At 41.6% G+C, this 21,230-nt stretch overlaps 1 protein-coding gene across 2 annotated transcripts in view; it reads right to left on the reverse strand.

Annotated features, from left to right (window-relative positions):
• Window positions 1-884: 884 nt before the first annotated feature.
• FSHR (follicle stimulating hormone receptor) overlaps window positions 885-21,230 on the reverse strand; it is a 182,975-nt gene continuing 162,629 nt past the window's right edge. Inside the window, exons 9-10 of one of the 2 annotated variants that reach the window (XM_040351600.1) lie at window positions 16,400-16,588; window positions 885-2,248 (exon numbers count right to left, since the gene is read on the reverse strand). In XM_040351600.1, coding sequence (XP_040207534.1) covers window positions 1,042-2,248; window positions 16,400-16,588 — 1,396 coding nt within the window. In that variant the 3' untranslated portion in view covers window positions 885-1,041. Of the gene's footprint in view, window positions 2,252-16,399; window positions 16,589-21,230 lie in introns of both variants that reach the window. The other variant, XM_040351599.1, reaches the window with a different exon arrangement.

Here is a 21,230-nt window from a genome sequence, read left to right on the forward strand (position 1 = left end):
TACCCACAACTCTAATGCCGCGTACACAGGACTGTTTTTCATGACGTATAGAGCTCATCTGCTCCTCCTCCTTCTGAGTCTGCCCTGCCCACACTCCCAGGGCATGTGTGGGCACTGGACAGGAAGTTTGAACCCGAAAAAGCATCAGACAGCCTGCCTGAGCCTCAGCCTCCATCATGGTAAGCTCTCTAGTCTCTCCTGCCTCCCAGTGTATAAAAACGGGTGCTCTGTGGACTTTGTTAACCATTTGAGACCCGCGCTATTGACAAAAGACGTCAACAGCGCGGCTCTCAAGTGCCAAGTGGACGTCTTTGGACGTCATTTAAAGTGCATTACCCGTGCGCGCCTCTGGGGGGTGAGCAGCGGGTAAACACTGTCCCGGCGCATTGCTGGGAAGCCGATGCGTGTACCTGACGGCCGCGATGTCCGCCGGGTACACGCGATCGTCGGGAACACAGCAGGAACGTGGAGCTCTGTGTGTAAACACAGAGCTCCACGTGCTGTCAGAGGAGAGGAGACCAATCTGTGTCCCTTTACATAGGGACACAGCATCGGTCACCTCCCCCAGTCACCCCCCTCCCCCCACACAGTAAGAACACACCCAGGATACACATTTAACCCCTTCCTCACCCCCTAGTGTTAACCCCTTCCCTGCCAGTCACATTCATATAGTAATTAGTGCATTTTTATAGCACTGATCGCTGTATAAATGTGAATGGTTCCAAATTTGTGTCAAAAGTGTCCGATACGTCCGCCGCAATATCGCAGTCCCAATAAAAATCGCAGATCGCCGCCATTACTAGTAAAAAAAAAAATAATAAAAAAAATGATAATTCTGTTCCCCATTTTGTACGCGCTATAACTTTTGCCCAAACCAGTTGCGATTTTTTTTTTTTACAAAAATACGTCGAAAAATACGTAGAAGCTTGGACAAAGCACAGTAAGCTATAGCAGCCAATCAGATTCAACTTTTTGCCAACATAGCTGCCCTAGTTTACTTAGTGCCCTTAGACGTGTCAAAAAAGCAAACCCAATTCTGTTTCAGTTTTGGTGATTTAATGTGACCAACGTGTACACTGAGCCCGAGCTGTTTTTTTGCCCGGGAGTGTAATGCCCATTCCGTGAATTGAGAATTGACGACGAGGTCTCCGTCCTCATAATGAGAGCTTGTGATTTGCAGCAGCCAAGTTTGCTCATCAGAATGTAAAAGTCCTTTCGAAAAGCCTTTGTGAAAAAGGCGTAGAGAAACGGATTGGCGCAGGAATTAATGGGATAAAACAAAACTAACAGGATCTTGGAATTGGACACTGTTATTAAGGGAACCTTCAGGGAGGCAGAGATGGCAAAGAATGAAATGGGCGCAGTGCACAGAAAATTGGTGAAAATCAGAACCGCCATTCTTATGGCCGTTTTGGTGTCGCTGTGGGAGGAGACAATATCGGGATTGCGTACAGTGATATATATATGTGCATAGCAAATACAGATAGCCACAAAAGCAAAAACATTAAGCACTAGGAGAAAAATGATATAAGCCTGTGAAGGTAAAGATTCAATGTCCATGGGCAAACAAATGCTAACTTTCATGTAACTGCTTATGCCAACGATGGGCAGCAGGGCCACTACAATCGCGAAGATCCAACCGGAAATCATAATGACGATAGCATGGCGTAATCTGACTTTACGTTGGAGCTGCATCGCATAGGTTATGGTATGCCACCGCTCAAGGGTGATGGCTGTCAGTGTGTAGACCGAAAGTTCGCTGGCAAACACAGTAAAAAATCCTGCTGCATGACAACCCGCTCCTGTCTGCCACTCGATAGCATAGTTATAATATTGGCTTTTTGTTTTGATGTCCACAGAGGCAATCAGGAGGAGGTAGATGCCCATGCAAAAGTCTGCAAAGGCCAGATTGCACATTAGAAACTTGGGGACGCTGAATTTAGACTTGCTGGTTATCAATATTATGAGCACCACTGCATTCCCACTTATGGCCAGGATGCTGATACACCACATGAGGATACGGAGAAAGTCATAGCCCATGATGTCTTCGCATGGGTTGAATTCATCCGGTTTCGGGAAACACTTGACATTCTGCACATCAAAACAGAAATAGTAGTCAAAGTCATCTTGCTCGAAGCTTGGGTCACTGCTCGTGTAGTAATCCATCTGTCCTGATCTTTTGTTGGTAGGCTTTGAATCTCCATTCAGAATGTAACTGCTTCTATTGCACAAAGGATGCACATCCGTGCTACTGAAAAAACAAAGTGTACAATCAGTGAATGGACATATGGATTTATTAAAGTGTATGTATAGCCATATGTTCTTATTGTTTAGTTTTGGATACAGTGGGGAAGGATTAGAAGTCCTATCAAGTTTTTTGTTGATGTCCATGCCTTCACTAGGTGGATTCAGCCTCTCTAATTGTCTTGGTGACCATTGACTTTGGTAACGAAAGTGAGGAGAAAGACGAAATCTGAGAGCTCCAGAAGTGGCGAGGGAAACCTTTCGAATGGGAGCACCTGTCCCAATGGACCTATGCAGAGCTCTATTTTCTCAGAAAAAAATGCAGGAACTCCACCATGATCCGTTCAGATTTCACAAACAGTAGAAGGGTCTTAAAGGGGCATTAAATACCAGGATTGCATTACATATAGAGTACAGAGTTCAGGGGGGTTACACACAGAGTGCAGAGCTGTCACTTGTAAACACAGAAACCAGACTGATTGTGGTGAGCACCCCCCCCCCCCACCCCAAGGGTCTGAGCCAGAGGTGGTGGAACTGAGTTCCCCCAAGTTCCCCCTGAAAAAAAGCCCTGGACCTATGATACATCCTCCTAATTTACCATATCCCTCTCTATGATACTCCCAAGTGACCAAATACATCCATCCATACTATGGTGTTTTTTTCATCTATTGAACACACAGGTTAGGCCCTGTACACACGGGCGGATATCCGCTGAAAACGGTCCGCCGGACCGTTTCCAGCAGATAAGTCCTCTGGCGGATTTTGATCTGATGGCTGTACACACCATCAGATCAAAATCCCCGCGGAAAACATCTGCGGTGACGTGGCCGCGCCGTCGATGACGCGGCGACGTGCGCGACCCTGGAAGGTAAATACTTCCACGCATGCATCGAATCATTTCGACGCATGCGAGGGATGGGGATCGGACGGACTTATCCGGTGAGTCTGTACAGAGACACTTTTGCACTTAGGTGCAAATTTCATCTTCATATTTTCGGACATTTTGGACATTTTACTTTAGACAAGCTAGGGCAGCGCTGGGAGTTTTTTCTGTTTATACTTACTTGATCCTTCGATCCTCCAGAAAACAGCACTCCCGTATGTCTAGCTTTGGACTGTTCCTGCGGTCCTCACTTCCAGAGCTGGTCTATGGGCATAATGACGTCAGGAACAGTCCATGCACAAGAACGCTAGTGTGTGGGGGCGGTGGGAATGGCAGAGACCGGTCTTGCACTCAGAGGATTGGCAGATTAGGCAAGCATATCTTCTCTCTGCCCCCCCCCCCCCCAAACAAAAATGAGTAGTTAACCCATGCACTAGCTTAAAGGAATCTATTTTGAAAATAAAAAACAAACCTTTACAACCCCTTTAATGTATGACCTGCCTTAGTTGGACTCATATGAGATAATGACGATGCAACTTATAGGCAGGAAATTCAACATTTGGTTGAGTGGTGTGTAGAACCTCCCCTCATCTCTAGGATGGGAAGGGAATCCCTCTCAACAGGATACATATAGTAAAAAATAAACTGACAAGGGTTTTCCTCACTTCTCCCTACTGTTATAAAAGGTTTGGCTATATACCCTTTATTATGAACCAACATGTACTATTTTTAAATAACTGGTAGTAGCCAGTAGATTTATATTGCTGCTTATTTCTCGTATAGAGATTTGTTCTCTTTCTCCTGGTGTCCACTATCACTGGAACTGAAAGTGAGGGGAAATCCAAACATTTTCAGTTGTCACCAGAACATCTATAGAGGGAATATCTTCCAGCGGAAGGCCCAAAATGGGATTTATCTCACTTTGTTTTGTCCACATAGAACCATAGGTGGATGGAGATCTCTCAAATGGGACACAGATGGCAAAAAAAATGATTTCAAATATTTAATATAATCACTACACAGTTGTGGTTTTAGATATACAGGTATTAGAATTTGGTAAGTGATACAGGATACCCACCATGCTTCCTAGACATGTGCACTGCCGAAAAATTTGTGTGTTTTCCTTTCATTCATTTTATTTTTGTTTTTCGGGTCATTCGTTATGATCACAATTCGTAAATTTGTAAATTCAAAAATTCGTAAATTCATAAATTCTAAAATTCTAAAAATGTGTAAATTTGTGAATTAAAAAAAAAATGTAATTTCAAAAATTTGAAAATCCTAAAATACGAAAGAAAATCAAAAAATCTGAAAGGATAACTAACTATTAAATTATAGGTATTGGAAATTCCTTTCAAAATTGGCTTTTAGTGAATGTAACAAGTACGAATTTATCTGAAGTTATGAATTATCCAAAATGATGAATGTATCTAAACAAATGGAGAAGAGCGAATTAATAATAATAATAATAATAATAATACATTTTTATTATTGTTATTTATTATTATTATTAATTCATTACGTTCCATTCGTTTTCATACGGCATGCTTTATTTCGGATAGTTCGTAACTTCAGATAAATTTGTATTAGTTATGTTCACTAACAGCCAAATTTGAAAGGAAATTCCAATACCTATAATTTAATAGTTAGTAATAGTTAAGTTATTATTAGCTAGTTATTATGGGTTTAAAAAACGAATTTGGAATGAAACAAATTGCACATGTCTAATGCTTGCTATAGCCCCTGACAACTTGTCTGGCTTGTAGATAGGTGTTAGTATAGCCACAGGTGAAATGGCACTGCTGCTTTATCAGATTAGCAGGGCTAGGAGGGGATATAGTTATTGCAGGATTGTGGAATAACTCCCTACAACTATGGAAAACAAAGCAGTAATGTGACTACTGCTGTTTACTCCCAAGCACTAGAGGAGAGCCTGGCATAGAACCAATATTTCCTTTGCCATTGACTTCAGGTGCCATCTAGTGAGAGTCTGAGTCTCATTGGACACAGAGCTCTCTCGAGATATTGGAGGCCATCTTGAACTTATAAGGGTTTATATATATAGCCCCTACTGGGTAACTGGAGTGGAGCTTGCAGTGTCAGACGTTTCAGACAGAGACCCCACTTGTGAGGGAGAGGTAGGCCTAGCGTTAAGGACAGGTTCTTGTAGAGCAGGGGTCTCCAAACTATGGTCCTCCAGTTGTTCAGGAACTACAATTCGCATCATGTCTAGTAATGTCTGTGAATGTCAGAATTTTACAATGTCTCATGGGATGTGTAGTTCTGTAATAGCTGGAGGGCCGTACTTTGGAGATCCCTGTTGTAGAGTTAGGCCTCGTACACACGACCATTTTCCTCGACAAAATCCATCAAGAAAAATGCTGGCAGAGCTTTTTTGATGAGGAAAACTGTCATGGATCTCGACGAGAAAAACAGAACATGTTCTCTTTTTTCTCGTCAGGAGTCTCAATTTCCTTGTCGTGTTTCTCGACGGGCTGGTTTACGACGAGAAACACATTCGTGTGTATGCTTAGAAACGCACGCATGCTCAGAATAAAGTATGAGACGGGAGCGCACCTTTGGTAAAAGTAGCGTTCGTAATGGAGATAGCACATTCGTCACGCTGTAACAGACTGAAAAGCGCGAATCGTCTCTCACCAAACTTTTACTTAACACGCAGTAACATGAGATTAACCTCCCTGGCGGTCTTCCCGAGACTGACACGGGGTTAGATTTTCTTGCTACTATTGGTAACCCCGTGTCAGTCACGGGCTTGCCTCGCTAGATCCACAGGCACTTTTTACTTACCTTGTTCCTGGATCCAGCGATGCCACCGCGCTGTGTGAGCGAGCGGGACCTCGCTCGATTCACATAGTGCCTCCGTGTGACGCCGATCTCCGTTCCCTGCGACGTTACGACGCACGGGGACGGAGAACGGCGCCAAATTCAAAAACGTAAACAAACACTATACACACAGTATACTGTAATCTTATAGATTACAGTACTGTATGTAAAAAACACACACACCCCCTGTCCCTAGTGGTCTGCCCAGTGTCCTGCATGTCATTTTATATAATAAAAACCTTTTTTTCTCCCTGCAAACTGTAGATTGTCCATAGCAACCAAAAGTGTCCCTTTATGTCAAAAATAGTTTTAGATCAGCTAAAAAACAGCGATAATAAATTATAATCACTTGCAGAATTGTGCGATAGCGATTTGTGGGGAAATTCGTCATAAAAAAATAAAAGTAATGACAGCGACAATTCTGCAACTGAGCAAATTTCAGTGATTTTGATTTGATTACATTATTGAATAATTTTTATTATAATTATATTATTATTTGTTATAATTATTTATAATTATTTATTATATTATAATTTATAATTTTGTTTTTAAAAAAATGTAATACACGGGATGCCTATTAGAATCTTGTTTGGTCAGATTTAAGTGAGTTATTTCTAAAAATTACAGACCTACAATATAAAACGCCAAATTTCCTTGCAAATAATGGTACCGCTTTTAGCATGTTTTTTCTGAAAGAATCATACCGCCAGGGAGGTTAATAAAAGCAGCCCCAAGGGTGGCGCCAGTGGAATCAAACTTCCCCTTTACAGTGCCGTCGTACGCGTTGTACGTCACCGGGTTTGAGAACGACGAGATTTTGTCTTAAAAGTGTGTATGCAAAGAAAGCTTGACAAGATTCTCGACAAGCCTGACAAGAAACTCGTCGAGGAAAACAATGTTTCATTTACGACGAAATTCTCGGTTGTGTGTACGAGGCCTAAGGGACAGCATCGGGTCACAGAAGCCTCTGGAGTTGGCTCTGTACTGATGCACCTGCACTCATCTGGCGAACACATATTTTAGTGATCGTTCTCCAGTAAAGTTTGCAAAAAAAACAAAAAATAGCCTCAAGTGTAGCCCTAAAAAATGGTAATTTATGTCAGAGAAATGTATTGCAAGATCTCCATCACACCACCACATTGGCCCAATCAAAACTTAGCTTATTACCATACTGAGTCTTCTAACTATGTCATTGTTATATTTACAGTGCCTTGCAAATGTATTCACCCCCTTGGCATTTTTTGTGTTTTGTTGCCTCACAACCTGGAATTAACATGGATTGTTTGAGGATTTGCATAATTTATTTACAGAACATGTAAAGATGTTTTTTTTATTTTTTATTGTGAAGCACACAACAAATAGGATAACATAACAGAGAAAGTCAATGTGCATAACTATTCACCCCCCCTATAATCAATACTTTGTAGAGACACCTTTTGCGGCTATCACAGCTCCAAGTCGCTTTGCATAAGTCTCTATGAGCTTGTCACATCTTACCACTGGGATATTTGCCCATTGATCCTTGCAAAACTGCTCCAGCTCCTTCAAGTTGGATGGTTTGCGCTTGTAAACAGTAATCTTTAAGTCTGACCACAGATTTTCTGTTGGATTGAGGTCTGGGCTTTGACTTGGCCATTCCAACACATTTATATGTTTCCCCTTAAACCACTCAAGTGTTGCTTTAGCAGTGTGTTTGGGGTCATTGTCCTGCTGGAAGGTGAACCTCCATCTTAGCCTCCAATAACACACCGATGGGTACAGGTTTTGCTCAAGAATATCCCTGTATTTAGCACCATCCATCTTTCCTTAAACTCCGATCAGTTTCCCAGTCCTGACTGCTGAAAAACATCCCCACAGCATGATGCTGCCACCACCACCATGTTTCATGGTGGGGATGGTGTTCTTTGGGTGGTTTGATGTGTTGGGTTTGCGCCAGACATAGCGTCTTCTTTGATGGCCAAAAAGTACAATTTTAGTCTCATCAAACCAGAGCACCTTCCTCCATACATTTTGGGAGTCTCCCACATGCCTTTTCGCAAAATTAGAAAACGTGCCATTTTGTTTTTTGCTGAAAATAATGGATTTCTTCTGCCATAAAGCCCAACTTTATGGAGCGTACGGCTTATTGTCATCCTATGTACAGATACTCCTGTCTCTGCTGTGGAACTCTGCAGCTCCTCCAGGGTTACCTTAGGTCTCTGTGCTGCCTCTCTGATTAATGCCCTCCTTGCCCGGTCCGTGAGTTTTGGTGTGCGGCCGTCTCTTGGCAGATTTTCTGTTGTGCCATGTTCTTTCCACTTGGCTATGATAGATTTGATGGTGCTCCTAGGGATCATCAAAGATTTTGATATTTTTTTTTATAATCTAACACTGACTTGTACATCTCAACAACATTGTCTCTTACTTGATTGGAGAGTTCCTTGGTCTTCATGGCAGTGTTTGGTTAGTGGTGCCTCTTGCTTAGGTGTTGCAACCTCTGGGACCTTTCAAAAAGGTGTGTCTATGTAATGACAGATCATGTGACACTTAGATTGCACACAGGTGGACATCATTTCACTAATTATGTGACTTCTGAAGGTAATTGGTTGCACTTTGTATGGGCTTCATAACAAAGGGGGTGAATACATACACACATGCCAATTATCAGTTTTTTAGTTCTGAAAAATTGTTTTATGTATATATTTTTCTAATTTTACTTCACCCACTTAGACTATTGTGTTCTGATCCATCACAAATAATTCAGATTAAAAAACCTTGAACTAAAGGCTATAATGTAACAAAATAGGTAAAAGGCCAAGGGGGTTGAATACTTTTGCAAGGCACTGTATATGACTAGTTAATGGGTGCTGGGTGGGGGTTAGATATTGAGGCCGGACACTATATATAATTGTACTGTGGGCTATGATAGTTTAACAATGTTTTAATGTGATATGAAAAACAAGGGGCTAGATTCAGCAAGAATTTACGCCAGCGTATCTATAGATACGCCACGTAAGTTCAAAGCTGCGCCGGCGTATCTTCTTTCTGTATTCAGAAAGCAATAGTTCTATATTAGCGTTAGGCTAAGATCCTACTCTTGCGCCGTCGTATCTTAGGGTGTATATTTACGCTGGCCGCTAGGTGGCGCTTCCGTCTTTTTCGGCGTAGAATATGCAAATGACCTAGATACGCCGATTCACAAACGTACGTGCGCTCGCCGGAATTTTTTACGTTGTTTCAGTATGTCGTTTTTTGGACGTATGGACGTCATTCCCGCGTCAAATTTTTTATTTTTTACGTCGTTTGCGTAAGTCGTTCGCGAATAGGGCTGGACGTAATTTACGTTCACGTCGAAAGCAATGACGATTTGCAGCGGAATTTCGAGCATGCGCACTGGGATTCTTTCACGAACATCGCATGCGCCGTTCGTAAAAAACGTAAAATACGCAGGGTCAACAATAATTTAAATAAAATACGCCCCCATTTGAATTAGGCGGGCTTACGCCGGCCCACATACGTTACGCCGCCGTAACTTAGTGCGCAAGTTCTTTATGAATATGGAACTTGGGCCCTAATTTACGGCGGCATAACGTATCGGAGATACGTTACGCTCGCACTAAATTACGCAGGGCTATCTGAATCTAGCCCAAGGTTTTTAGCTACTCACCCTAAAATCCCTTTCTCTGAGTTCATTGAGGGACACAGCTTTTCTATATGACGTTTTTGTTAAGAGTACCTTCAAAATTAGTTATTTCTGACACTTCCTCCTTAATATAATATAATTTTAAGGATGAGGCACATTTTCAAAATTACAGCACACTAGGTGAATTTATGGAAAATATATGAGTGATAAGAAATGCGCGCACTTTGTGTGTTACGGGTGCAGGTAAAAACCTTGTTAAATCAGGAGTAAATGCAGTTTGTTTTTTCTTTACAAACAAAAAATTTTACTTTTGATTTAATGAAACAGCCAATACAGCTGTTCTAAAGGAAAGCGTGCATAATAAAATAATATAAATAATGTAACCACTTTTAATACTGCCAATACCTTTCTTTGCTTTACTGAATACAATTTGAGCAAGAACGTGGCATATGGTAATAGCTACACTCTGTACACAGACGCTGTCCCTCTAATGGTGGGTGGATGGCACATTTTGTACTTTATATACTTAGCATGCTGTGAAGAGACAAATAGTATGAAAGTTCTGATGACATAATTCTTGAGACCTCAGGTGAATGCCATTCCTATTTAACAGACAATTTATTTTAATTGCCTTTTTCCTGGGACCATATGCTCACAATCAATACTGCACTGGAAGGCTGCGTGTCATATTATTAGGTTAATGACATAGGAAATCTAAGTTAGAATTTAAATCTTTAAGAATAAATGGCTCCATGCTGGTGGTATTGTAGGCAATATATAGCTGGGGGTGAGGGGGGTGAGGAGAGGTTGTAGTCTTCTAGTGTCGCAACACTTTTCGTTTTAATGAACGCTATTAAAAAAAAATATGCTCTTAAGCCTCGTACACACGATAGGTTAACCAGAGGACAACGGTCTGAAGTACCGTTGTCATCGGTTAACCGATGAAGCTGACTGATGGTCCGTCGCGCCTACACACCATAGGCTAAATAACTGATCGTGTCAGAACGAGGTGACGTAAAACACAACGACGTGCTGAAAAAAACGAAGTTCAATGCTTCCAAGCAGGCGTCGACTTGATTCTGAGCATGCGTGGATTTTTAACCGCTGGTCGTGCCTACTAACGATCGGTTTTGACCTATCGGTTAGGAATCCATTGGTTAATTTTAAAGCAAGTTGGCTTTTTTTTAACCTATGGTTAAATAACCTATGGGGCCCACACACGATCGGTTTTGACCGATGAAAACGGTCCTTCAGACCGTTGTCCTCTGGTTAACCTATCGTGTGTACGAGGCTTTAGTGTTCTAAAGAGATATACGGTATCTATCTATCTATCTATCTATCTATCTATCTATCTATCTATCTATCTATATATATAAATACTTGTCAAGTAGACATGTGCACAACAAAAAAAATCGTTTTTTTTTTGTTTCGTCTCGTTCCGTAGATTCGTAAAGATTCGTAATTTCGTAAGACGCAAGTTTTCCTATTCGGACCCGTTCGTCTTTTCGGAACAGTTTTATTTTCGTTGATACTGAATGATTCGTAATTCTGTCTAATTTATTTTTGTTGATCCGAAATACGTAATTTTGTTGGATAATAATTTTCGTTTAAATGATTCGTAATTTTTTACTTTCATAAATACATTGCAGCGCGGTCCTTCGCAATTTAGTTTTATTTTCAACACGCGGCTAATCCATATTAGGATAGACTTTCTCTTAAGCCCCGTACACACGGTCAGACTTTTTGCCAACAAACTTCAAAATGAGCGTTTTCCAAAAAATCGAGGCTTTACACTGTCCAATGTGACTCGGCACAAAAGAGATAAGCTGATTGGCTAAGGTATTAAGTAAGATACATCACTCACTAACTACACTGCCCATTCGAAAGAACGATACGAGTACACAAATTTACGAACAGACAAAGAAACAGGTTTACAAAACACACAAGTGAAAATACGAACATACGAATGAAAATACGAACAGACAAAGGATTTACAATCCGGAATGCAAATCGTTCGTTATAAATGTAATTTTCGTTCTTTCGCTGTTTCGTGTATTAGTAAGTTTGTCCAATCGTACATCGTATTTTCGCTTGTTCGTTATTTTGCTTATTCGTAATTCCGTAATTTTTGTATTTAATACTTTCAGCTATTCGTATGTTCGAATTGATCCGAATGTACGAATACTAAAAAATTCATACGAACATCCATTCGTTACGAACGGAATCGCACATGTCTATTGTCAAGTAAAAGCCGGCAGCTCATAATGCTGTGGGGTTTTAAAGCAATTTAGCTACACAGCATTCCTTATGTAATGAGAAAGGTTGTGTAGCCAAAATGCATTAACACCTACAGCATTGTGTCTTTATATATGTAGCCAATAAAAGATTTATTCTGAAAGAGCACTCCGAGCTGCCAGCTTTTACTTGACAAGGATCTGCTATTGTGGAAGTTGTATGCCTCAGTCCACTCCTTGTGAAAGTCCCCAACACTTTTGAATGGCCTTTTCCTGACAATCCTCTCCAGGCTGTGGTCATCCCTGCTGCTTGTGCACCTTTTTCTTCCACACTTTTCCCTTCCACATAACTTTCTATTAATGTGCTTTGATGCAGCACTTTAAGCAACATCCAACTTATTTGCAATTAACTTTTGATGCTTTCCCTCCTTATGGAGGGTGTCAATGATTGTTTTCTGCACAACTGTCAGGTCAGCAGTCTTTCCCATGATTGTGATTCCTACTGAACCAGACTGAGAGACCATTTAAAGGCTTGGGAACCCTTTGCAGGTGTTATGGCGTAATTAGCTGATTCGAGTGGGACACTTTGATCCTAGAATATTGCACTTTTTCACAATATTCACATTTTCTGAGATTGTGGATTTGGGGTTTTCATGAGCTGTAAGCCATAATCATCACAATTATGACAAATCATGGCTTGAACTATCTTGCTTTGCATGTAATGAGTCTATCTCATATATTAGTTTCACCTTTTAGGTTGCATTAGTGAAATAAATTAACTCTTGCTCGATATTCAAATTTTTCGAGTGTCACCTATATATATATATATATATATATATATATATATATATATATATATATATATATATACACAGTATCTCACAAAAGTGAGTTTATTCTATCTTTTCACGTGACAACACTGAAGAAATTACACTTTGCTACAATGTAAAGTAGTGAGTGTACAGCTTGTATAACAGTGTAAATTTTCTGTCCCCTCAAAATAACTCAACACACAGCCATTAATGTCTAAACTGCTGGCAACAAAAGTGAGTACACCCCTAAGTGGAAATTTCCAAATTGGGCCCAATTAGCCATTTTCCCTCCCCGATGTCATGTGACTTGTTAGTGTTACAAGGTCTCAGGTGTGAATGGGGAGCAGGTGTGTTAAATTTGGTGTTATCGCTCTCACTCTCTCATACTGGTCACTGGAAGTTCAACTTGGCACCTCATGGCAAAGATCTCTCTGCGGATCTGAAAAAAATGAATTGTTGCTCTACATAAAGATGGCCTAGGCCAGTGTTTCTCAACTCTAGTCCTCAAGGCGCACCAACAGGTCATATTTTCAGGCTTCCCATTATTTTGCACAGGTGATTTGATCAGTTTCACTGCCTTAGTAATTACCACAGCTGTTTTATCTGAAGGAAATCCTGAAAACATGACCTGTTGGGGTGCCTTGAGGACTGGAGTTGAGAAACACTGGCCTAGGCTATAAGAAGATTGCCAAGACCCTGAAACTGAGCTGCAGTACGGTGGCCAAGACCATACAGGGGTTTAACAGGACAGGTTCCACTCAGAACAGGCCTCGCCATGGTTGACCAAAGACATTGAGTGCACATGCTCAGAGTCATATCCAGAGGTTGTCTTTGGGAAATAGACATATGAGTGCTGCCAGCATTGCTGCAGAGGTTGAAGGGGTGGGAGGGTCAGCCTGTCAGTGCTCATACCATACGCCGCACACTGCATCAAATTGGTCTGCATGGCTGTCATCACAGGTGGAAGCCTCTTCTACAGATAATGCACAGGAAAGCCTGCAAACAGTGTCCTGTGGTCTGATGAGACCAAGATAAACTTATTTGGTTCAGATAGTGTCAAGCGTATGTGGCCTCAACCAGGTGAGGAGTACAAAGACAAGTGTGTCTTGCCTACAGTCAAGCATGGTGGTGGGAGTGTCATGGTCTGGGGCTGCATGAGTGCTGCTGGCACTGGGGAGCTACAGTTCATTGAGGAAACCATGAATGCCAATATGTACTGTGACACCATCTGATTAGCTCCCTTCGGAGACTTTGTTGACCAGTTTCAACCTGTGAAGCTCTGATGAAATCCACACCCAAGAGGGTTAAGGCAGTGCTGGAAAATAATTTTACACTTTGGGCCCAATTTGGACATTTTCACTTAGGGGTGTACTCACTTTTGTTGCCAGCAGTTTAGACATTAATGGCTGTGTGTTGAGTTATTTTGAGGGGACATCAAATTTACACTGTTATACGAGCTGTACACTCACTACACAACATTGTAGAAAAGTGTAATTTCTTCAGTGTTGTCACATGAAAAGATAGAATAAAATATTTACAAAAATGTGACTTGTGTCAGATACTGTATATTTACACTCACCAGCCATTTTATTAGGTACACCTTGCTAGTATCAGGTTGGACCCCCTTTTGCTTTCAGAACTGCCTTCATTCTTGGTGGCATATATTTAACAAGGTGTTGGAAACATTCCTCAGAGATTTTGGTCCATAGTGACATGATAACATCACGCAGTTGCTGCAGATTTGTCGGCTGCACATCCATGATGCCAATCACATGCCAAAGGTTCTCTATTGGATGAGATGTGGTGACTGTGGAGATCATTGGAGTGCAGTGACCTCATTGTCCAGTGGTGAGATGATTGGAGATTTGGTGCATTATCCTGCTGGAAGGAGCCATCAGAAGATGGGGACACTGGAGTCATAAAGGGATGGACATCAACAATACTCAGGTAGGCCGTGGCATTTAAACGATCTTCAAATTGGTAATAAGGGGCCCAATGTGTGCCACGAAAATATTCCCCACACCATTACACCACCACCAGCCTGAACCATTGATATAAGGCAGAATGGATTGATGCTTTCATGTTGTTTACGCCAAATTCTGACCCGACCATCTGAATGTCGCAGCTGAAATCGGACTCATCAGACCAGGCAACGTTTTACCAAACTTCTATTGTCCTGTTTTGGAGAGCCTGTGCGAATTGTAGCCTCAGTTTCCTGTTCTTAGTGTGGTCTTCTGATGGTGTAGCCCATCTGCTTCAAGGTTCGATGTGCTGTGCATTCAGAGATGGTATTCTGCATATCTTGGATGTAACGAGTGGTTATTTGAGCTACTGTTGTCTTTCTATCATCTCAAACCAGTCTACCTATTCTCCTCTGACCTTTGACATCAACAAGGGATTTTCGTCCACACAACTGCCACTCACTGGATATTTTCTCTCTTTCTGAACATTCTCTGTAATCCCAAGAGATGATTGTGCATAACAATTCCAGTAGATCAGCAATTTTTTAAATACTCAGACCAGTCCGTCTGGCACCAACAACCATGCCAAAGTCACTTAAATCCCATTTCTTCCCCATTCTGATGCTCGGTTTTAACTTCAACCAGGTCTAGATGCCTAAATGCATTGAGCTGCTGCCATGTGATTGGCTTTGGGATCGTGTTACCAAGCAATTGTGTACCTAATAAAGTGGCCGGTGAGTGTGTACTGTATATAGTCATATTTTTCGTATTGCACCTTCACCTTTCTCACCTGATCCTGGGTGAGATAGAGTGCAAATACCATAATCAAAAAATGGCCAACAGACTAAACAAATTTACAGACCAAAGGAACAAATAAGAGAAGTTCAGTGTTAGAGTTTACACATTTTAAATTGTAGTTGATGATTGGCCAGATTCAGGTAGGGCAGCGTAACTTTGTGCGAGCGTAGCGTATGGTATTTACGCTAGGCCGCTGCAAGTTAGAGAGGCAAGTGCTGTATTCACAAAGCACTTGCGTCCTAAGTTACGGCGGCGTAGCGTAAATGTGCCGGTGTAAGCACGCCTAATTCAAATGAGGAAGAGGTGGGCGTGTTTTAGGGAAAGTAGGCATGACCCCACGTAAATGACGTTTTGAACGAACGGCGCATGTGCCGTCCGTGGACGTAACCCAGTGCGCATGCGTCGGATAGAATGCCTAAGATACGTCGAACACTGCCTATGACGTGAACGTAACTTACGCACAGCCCTATTCGCGTACGACTTACGCAAACGACGTAAAAAGATACGCTTGTTCCGACGTCCATACCTTGCATGGGCTTCGCCACCTAGGGAGCAGCTTTATCTTTACTCCGGCGTATGTCTTGCATAAACGGCGTAACTAATTGCGACGGGCGCACGTACGTTCGTGAATCGGCGTATCTTGCTCATTTGCATATTCGATGCGGAAAACAACGGAAGCGCCACCTAGCGGCCAGCGTAAATATGCACCCTAAGATACGACGGCGTAGGAGACTTACGCCGCTCGTATCTTAGCCTAATTTAAGCGTATCTGGTTTCCAGAATACGCTTAAATTTATGACGGCGTAGATTCAGAGTTACGACGGCGTATCTACTGATACGCCGGCGTAACTCTCTCTGAATCTAGCTATATGAACGTGAAAGGTAGTAGAAGTAGACGGTGAACTTTTCAGTACAGGCCTCCTTTAACATTAGCAGCCCCCTGACTAATTTCACTGTTTGGATTTACTCTTTGACTTTGGTTAAAGGAAATAGGCACGTACCTTTTCTGTTTCTTCCAGTTCTTAAAAGCACAGCAGTGGCTTGGATACGTAAGGTTGGCCTCAATAAGACTAGACAGCCTTTCCAAAGGAGGGAGCTTCTTCAAGTTATAAGCATGGTTAGCAATAAGTTTCTTTATATGCTCCAGGCCGTGCTTGGGCAGTGAGTTGATCTGAGTTTTTGAAATATCCCTGTTTGTAAAAAAAAAAAAATATATAATAATACAAGAAGACATGGCAAAGATTTCACGGAGCAGCAGGCACTGGATCTAAAGAAAAATTCAAAGGAAGATTGAACGTGTGAGCTAACCGGATTGGAAGGGTCTATAGGAGTTCAAAATGTCAACTAACATGCAAAACAAAAAACATGTTCTATGCTGTGTGTTCCCTTCTCAAGGAGTACCAGTGATACAAGAATGGGCGCTACTACAAATGAGTTATAGAATATTATGAGATGTTTATAGGAGGTATTGGGGTACAAAACACTACCACACTGTACATTGATACATTGATCCCCTAGATCTATAAAATTATTATCAGGCCTGGGGAAACCCCTGCTAATACCTATTCTTTGGGGTAAGTGGAAAAAATGCCCCTTACATTGGTGGTCACGGGCAAGAATGCTCTTTACATCTGTAGGGATCCACTGCCCTCTACTAATAGGTGTGCACAGCCTATTGAATTAAGTGTGCACTCCAAAGCTCAAAGACATATACATGTGTGCATGTGTACTGTACAGGGCTTTTTTTTCAGCTGGAACGCGGGGGAACGCAGTTCCGGCACCTCCAGCACTAAATGTATGTAAAAGCAATGGGTGCTGTGGTGTTCTGGAGGGTCTGTTGATGCTAGGTAATCTATTGTTGTTGGAGGGGGATCTATTTTTGGGTAGGAAGGGGGTCTATTGTTGCTGGGGACGTCTTCTGTTGCTTGTGTGGGATCTATTATGTTATGGCTGGGGGTGGGTCTTATGTTGCTGGGGTGGTCAATCGTACGGGGAGAGATCTACTGTTGAGGGAGGGGTCTTTGTTGCTGACTGCTTGAGGGTCTATTGATGCTGGCTGCTGGGGGATCTATTGTTGCTGGAGGGGATCTATTTTTGCAGTACGGTCAATTGTTGCTGGTGGAGGATCTATTGTTGCTGGGGTGGGTCTTATGTTGCAGGGGGTCATTCAGTGCTGGGAGGGGTCTACTGTTGAGGTTAGGGTCTAATGTTCCTGGCTGTTGGAGGGTCTATTGATGCTGGCTTTTGGGAGCCCATTGTTGCTAGGGCGGATCTTTTGTTGCTGGGGTGTCCATTGTTGCTAGATTTATTTTACTGCCTTTCTTGTTATCATTAACAAATCCCATACAAAATACTTGGCACCACAAAATTATACTTGGTTCTGTATTCTTTAATGGGGTAAGGGGGGGACAACAAAAAAATGGTTGCTTGGAGTTGGGTAGGGGGCGGAGTCAAGGGGTGACTCGAAAGGGAGGAGTTCCTGCACCTATTCTCTGAGAAAAAAAGCCCTGGTACTGTATATATACTGACAATTTTAGTAGAGCAGCGGAGAGTGTCATTAGGGCAGAGACTGGTGTGAGTAGGCTAGTGGATGGTGTCAGTAGTTTTTTTTTTCTATTATAGTTGTTTAATTCTTTTTTTAGGAGCCCAATTAGGAGGCTTTGGTGAAATATTAGGAGTCTAAACAGGGGGAATTTGCGGCACACAGGGTGTTCCCAGGCATACCTGGCACGCCCTGTGCGCACACTTATGCCTCTTCTGTGCTTTTTTGTAAATAGCTGTTGTTTGTTATTTACTATAGAATACGTTTGTTATAGACAAGTACTTCCCATCCCTGCTAGCTGGGTTCAGAAACCCCCAGACGAAGGAAGTGGAGTGAGAAATACGGAGGGGGGAACTAAGCCACATGACTTTACACACAGATGTGGCAGCTGCTGTATTTTACCCAGACAAGAAGCAGAGACTATTAGGGTGAAAGTGTTTCTATGTTAAAATAGTTTAAAGGATACATATGGCCAAAACTCTTTTGGCCATACTTCTCCTGTGGGTATCTCAGCTTGAGTTCCTGATATCCTAGATCCTGAACCTCATTGACGCTGTTATAGACCTTGTTTTAGTCTAGCCTGCTTTTGGATAAACCTTGCCTGTCTAAATTTGCTGCCTAACTTTTTTTATCAACCTCAGTGTAGACACTTGATCAAGATTTTGCCTATTGATTCTGTACCTCACTGCCTACACATTGCCAACCTCACCCCTGAACTTGATCCTGCATATGATTTGGTGCCTTCCTGTCCAACTGTTGCTGAGCTTGTCCTGTAACCCAGCTTTGATCTCTACTGAACTTGGTGTATTCCGGGTGCCTTCACCACTGTGCATCTGCTAAACAGGCTCTGATCTCTACTGGACTTGGTGTATTCTGGGTACCCTCACCACTGTGCTTCTGCTAAACTGGCTCTGATCTCTACTGGACTTGGTGTATTCTGGGTACCCTCACCACTGTGCTTCTGCTAAACTGGCTCTGATCTCTACTGGACTTGGTGTATTCTGGGTGCCTTCACCACTGTGCTTCTGCTTAACTGGCTGTGATCTGTACTAGACTTGGTGTATTCCGGGTTCCTCTCCCCACTGTGCTTCTGCTTAACTGGCTCTGATCTCTACTGAACTTGGTGTATTCCGGGTGCCCTCACCACTGTGCTTCTGCTAAACTGGCTCTGATCTCTAATGGACTTGGTGTATTCTGGGTGCCTTCACCACTGTGCTTCTGCATAACCAGCTATGATCTCTACTGGACTTGATATATTCTGGATGATTCTGCTTACTTGACACCAGAACTCCCATTTTCAGTCTTCAGTTCTGACTTCTCATTGCCCCTGCAGTCCCTATCACAACTTTCAGGGGTGCTCAGATAGGATTTATGCAAAAGGCCACCCTTGTCCTCTCAAGCCTTCCTCTTGATCAACTGTGGGTATAGAATTGGGTATATGGGATTGTACGATATATATATATATATATATATATATATATATATATATATATTGTAAGGGGTTAGCTCGGTAGCGGGGGTGTGTGCCCCCCTGGATGGGTTCACTACACACGGAACGATACAGAGAAACAGCCGAAGACGGTTGAAAACAAAGAAATTGGTTTATTCTTCCATCTTGCTGGAAACAAGTGCAAGCATCCAAACAGCATAAACAAAATCAAACATAAAATAAACCCTGGCCACTTGGGGCGTCTACCTTCACCACACAGGAACCTATCTATGGAGTCTGGCACAGCCTACTGCTGAGCAGACACTGCTGGTCATACAGCAGAAAAACAAATAGTCTTTTTGATTTTTATCACATAGAAAAATCAACAGCACCTCACCTCTTCAAAAGTATTTATGTTCACTGCTCTCCTTCACCCAAAAAGCCTCAGGATGCAGCAATCAGTAGTAATCCTCTGGATTACTTATAGAGGCCTTAATTGCCTCATTCTGAACAGCTTTTCAACGCCCTTAAACCTTTCTGGCTACTTCTGCAGCCGACGCCTGATAATAATTGGTGTATTGTCTAAACAAGGCAGAAATGTATCTCCCATCTGTGACAACACCCACAGATTTACCTGACTTCCTGTCACAATATATATATTTTATATATATATATATATATATATATATATATATATATATATATATATATATATATATATATATATTTATGGTTGAACTAGATGGACTTGTGCCCTTTTTTAACTATGTAACTATGTAAGCTCCTTACACAGGTACATGACACATCTATTCTATTTCTCAGCCGGTTCACTGTTCTGTTGGAGAAAATACCCGGTCCTTCCAGATAGGTAGGAGCATGTGACCTCCTCTGAGGATGCAGTGCGCAAACCTTATTAGCCAATCACCAATTCTCAAACATTATGATATGAAAAACAAGAGATTAACCCTGTGGAAGCTCCAATACCATAGGCACAGAGCATGGGGGAAGCATGGTTGAAGTATAAACAGACAATGGCGGTGGGAGAAGGGAACCCTTTCTCCTCAATAGGCAGAAAAGTGACAGAGCCTCTTTGGGACACTTCCATGCAAAAAGTAGGCACTAATTATAACACAAGAGGGATAGGATTATAAAAAGATAAAAAGACAAAAAAAGTTTGAGACTTCAATTGGTCTCCAAATTGATAACAACCAGAAGGTGATATTTTTACTCTCAGTGAAGTGTGTCATTATAAATTTTCATATTACCACGTATAATAATACAAAGAAGGTATAGTATATGTGGTAAAGTGATAAAAAAAAAAAAAATTCACCCCCCTGATGTATTCTCTAGTCTATGGAGTAGATTGCCTTAAGAGTCACTCCTCGGCTTAAATGTTCACTTTGTGTGTCTTTTATTAATTTTAATGAAATTGTTCTAAAAGGAGGAATGTATCACCTAGCATGCTAAAGCAAAATTAAAATATAAAGCAAATTGTTAATTAAAAAAACAATAAAATCTACTAGAGTAAAGAAAACCCACAGCAGCCCACAGAGGTAACATTTGTTCTGAATAAAGCAATTTCAACGTGTTCCTATGGAAATTACTGAACCATTCCATTTTTTTCGAAACCTGGTTCTGCTTCATTTTTCTCCTGTTTTGCTATTAAACACTTTCCACAGTTCAAAGGCAAACCATATGCGTTAGAAACTTTACACAACTCAAAAAAATACAAAACTTTATGTCTTTTTTTCCCAACTGGACAGTCTGGAGAAAAAAAAGGATATGACTGGCAAATAATAACAGAAAACTAAAAAGGACAATAACGCACACATTTTAGGAATGTTTTAAAAAAGTTCAAACT

The sequence above is a fragment of the Rana temporaria genome, chromosome 4 (assembly GCF_905171775.1).
Source record: "Rana temporaria chromosome 4, aRanTem1.1, whole genome shotgun sequence".
Lineage (NCBI taxonomy): Eukaryota > Metazoa > Chordata > Amphibia > Anura > Ranidae > Rana > Rana temporaria.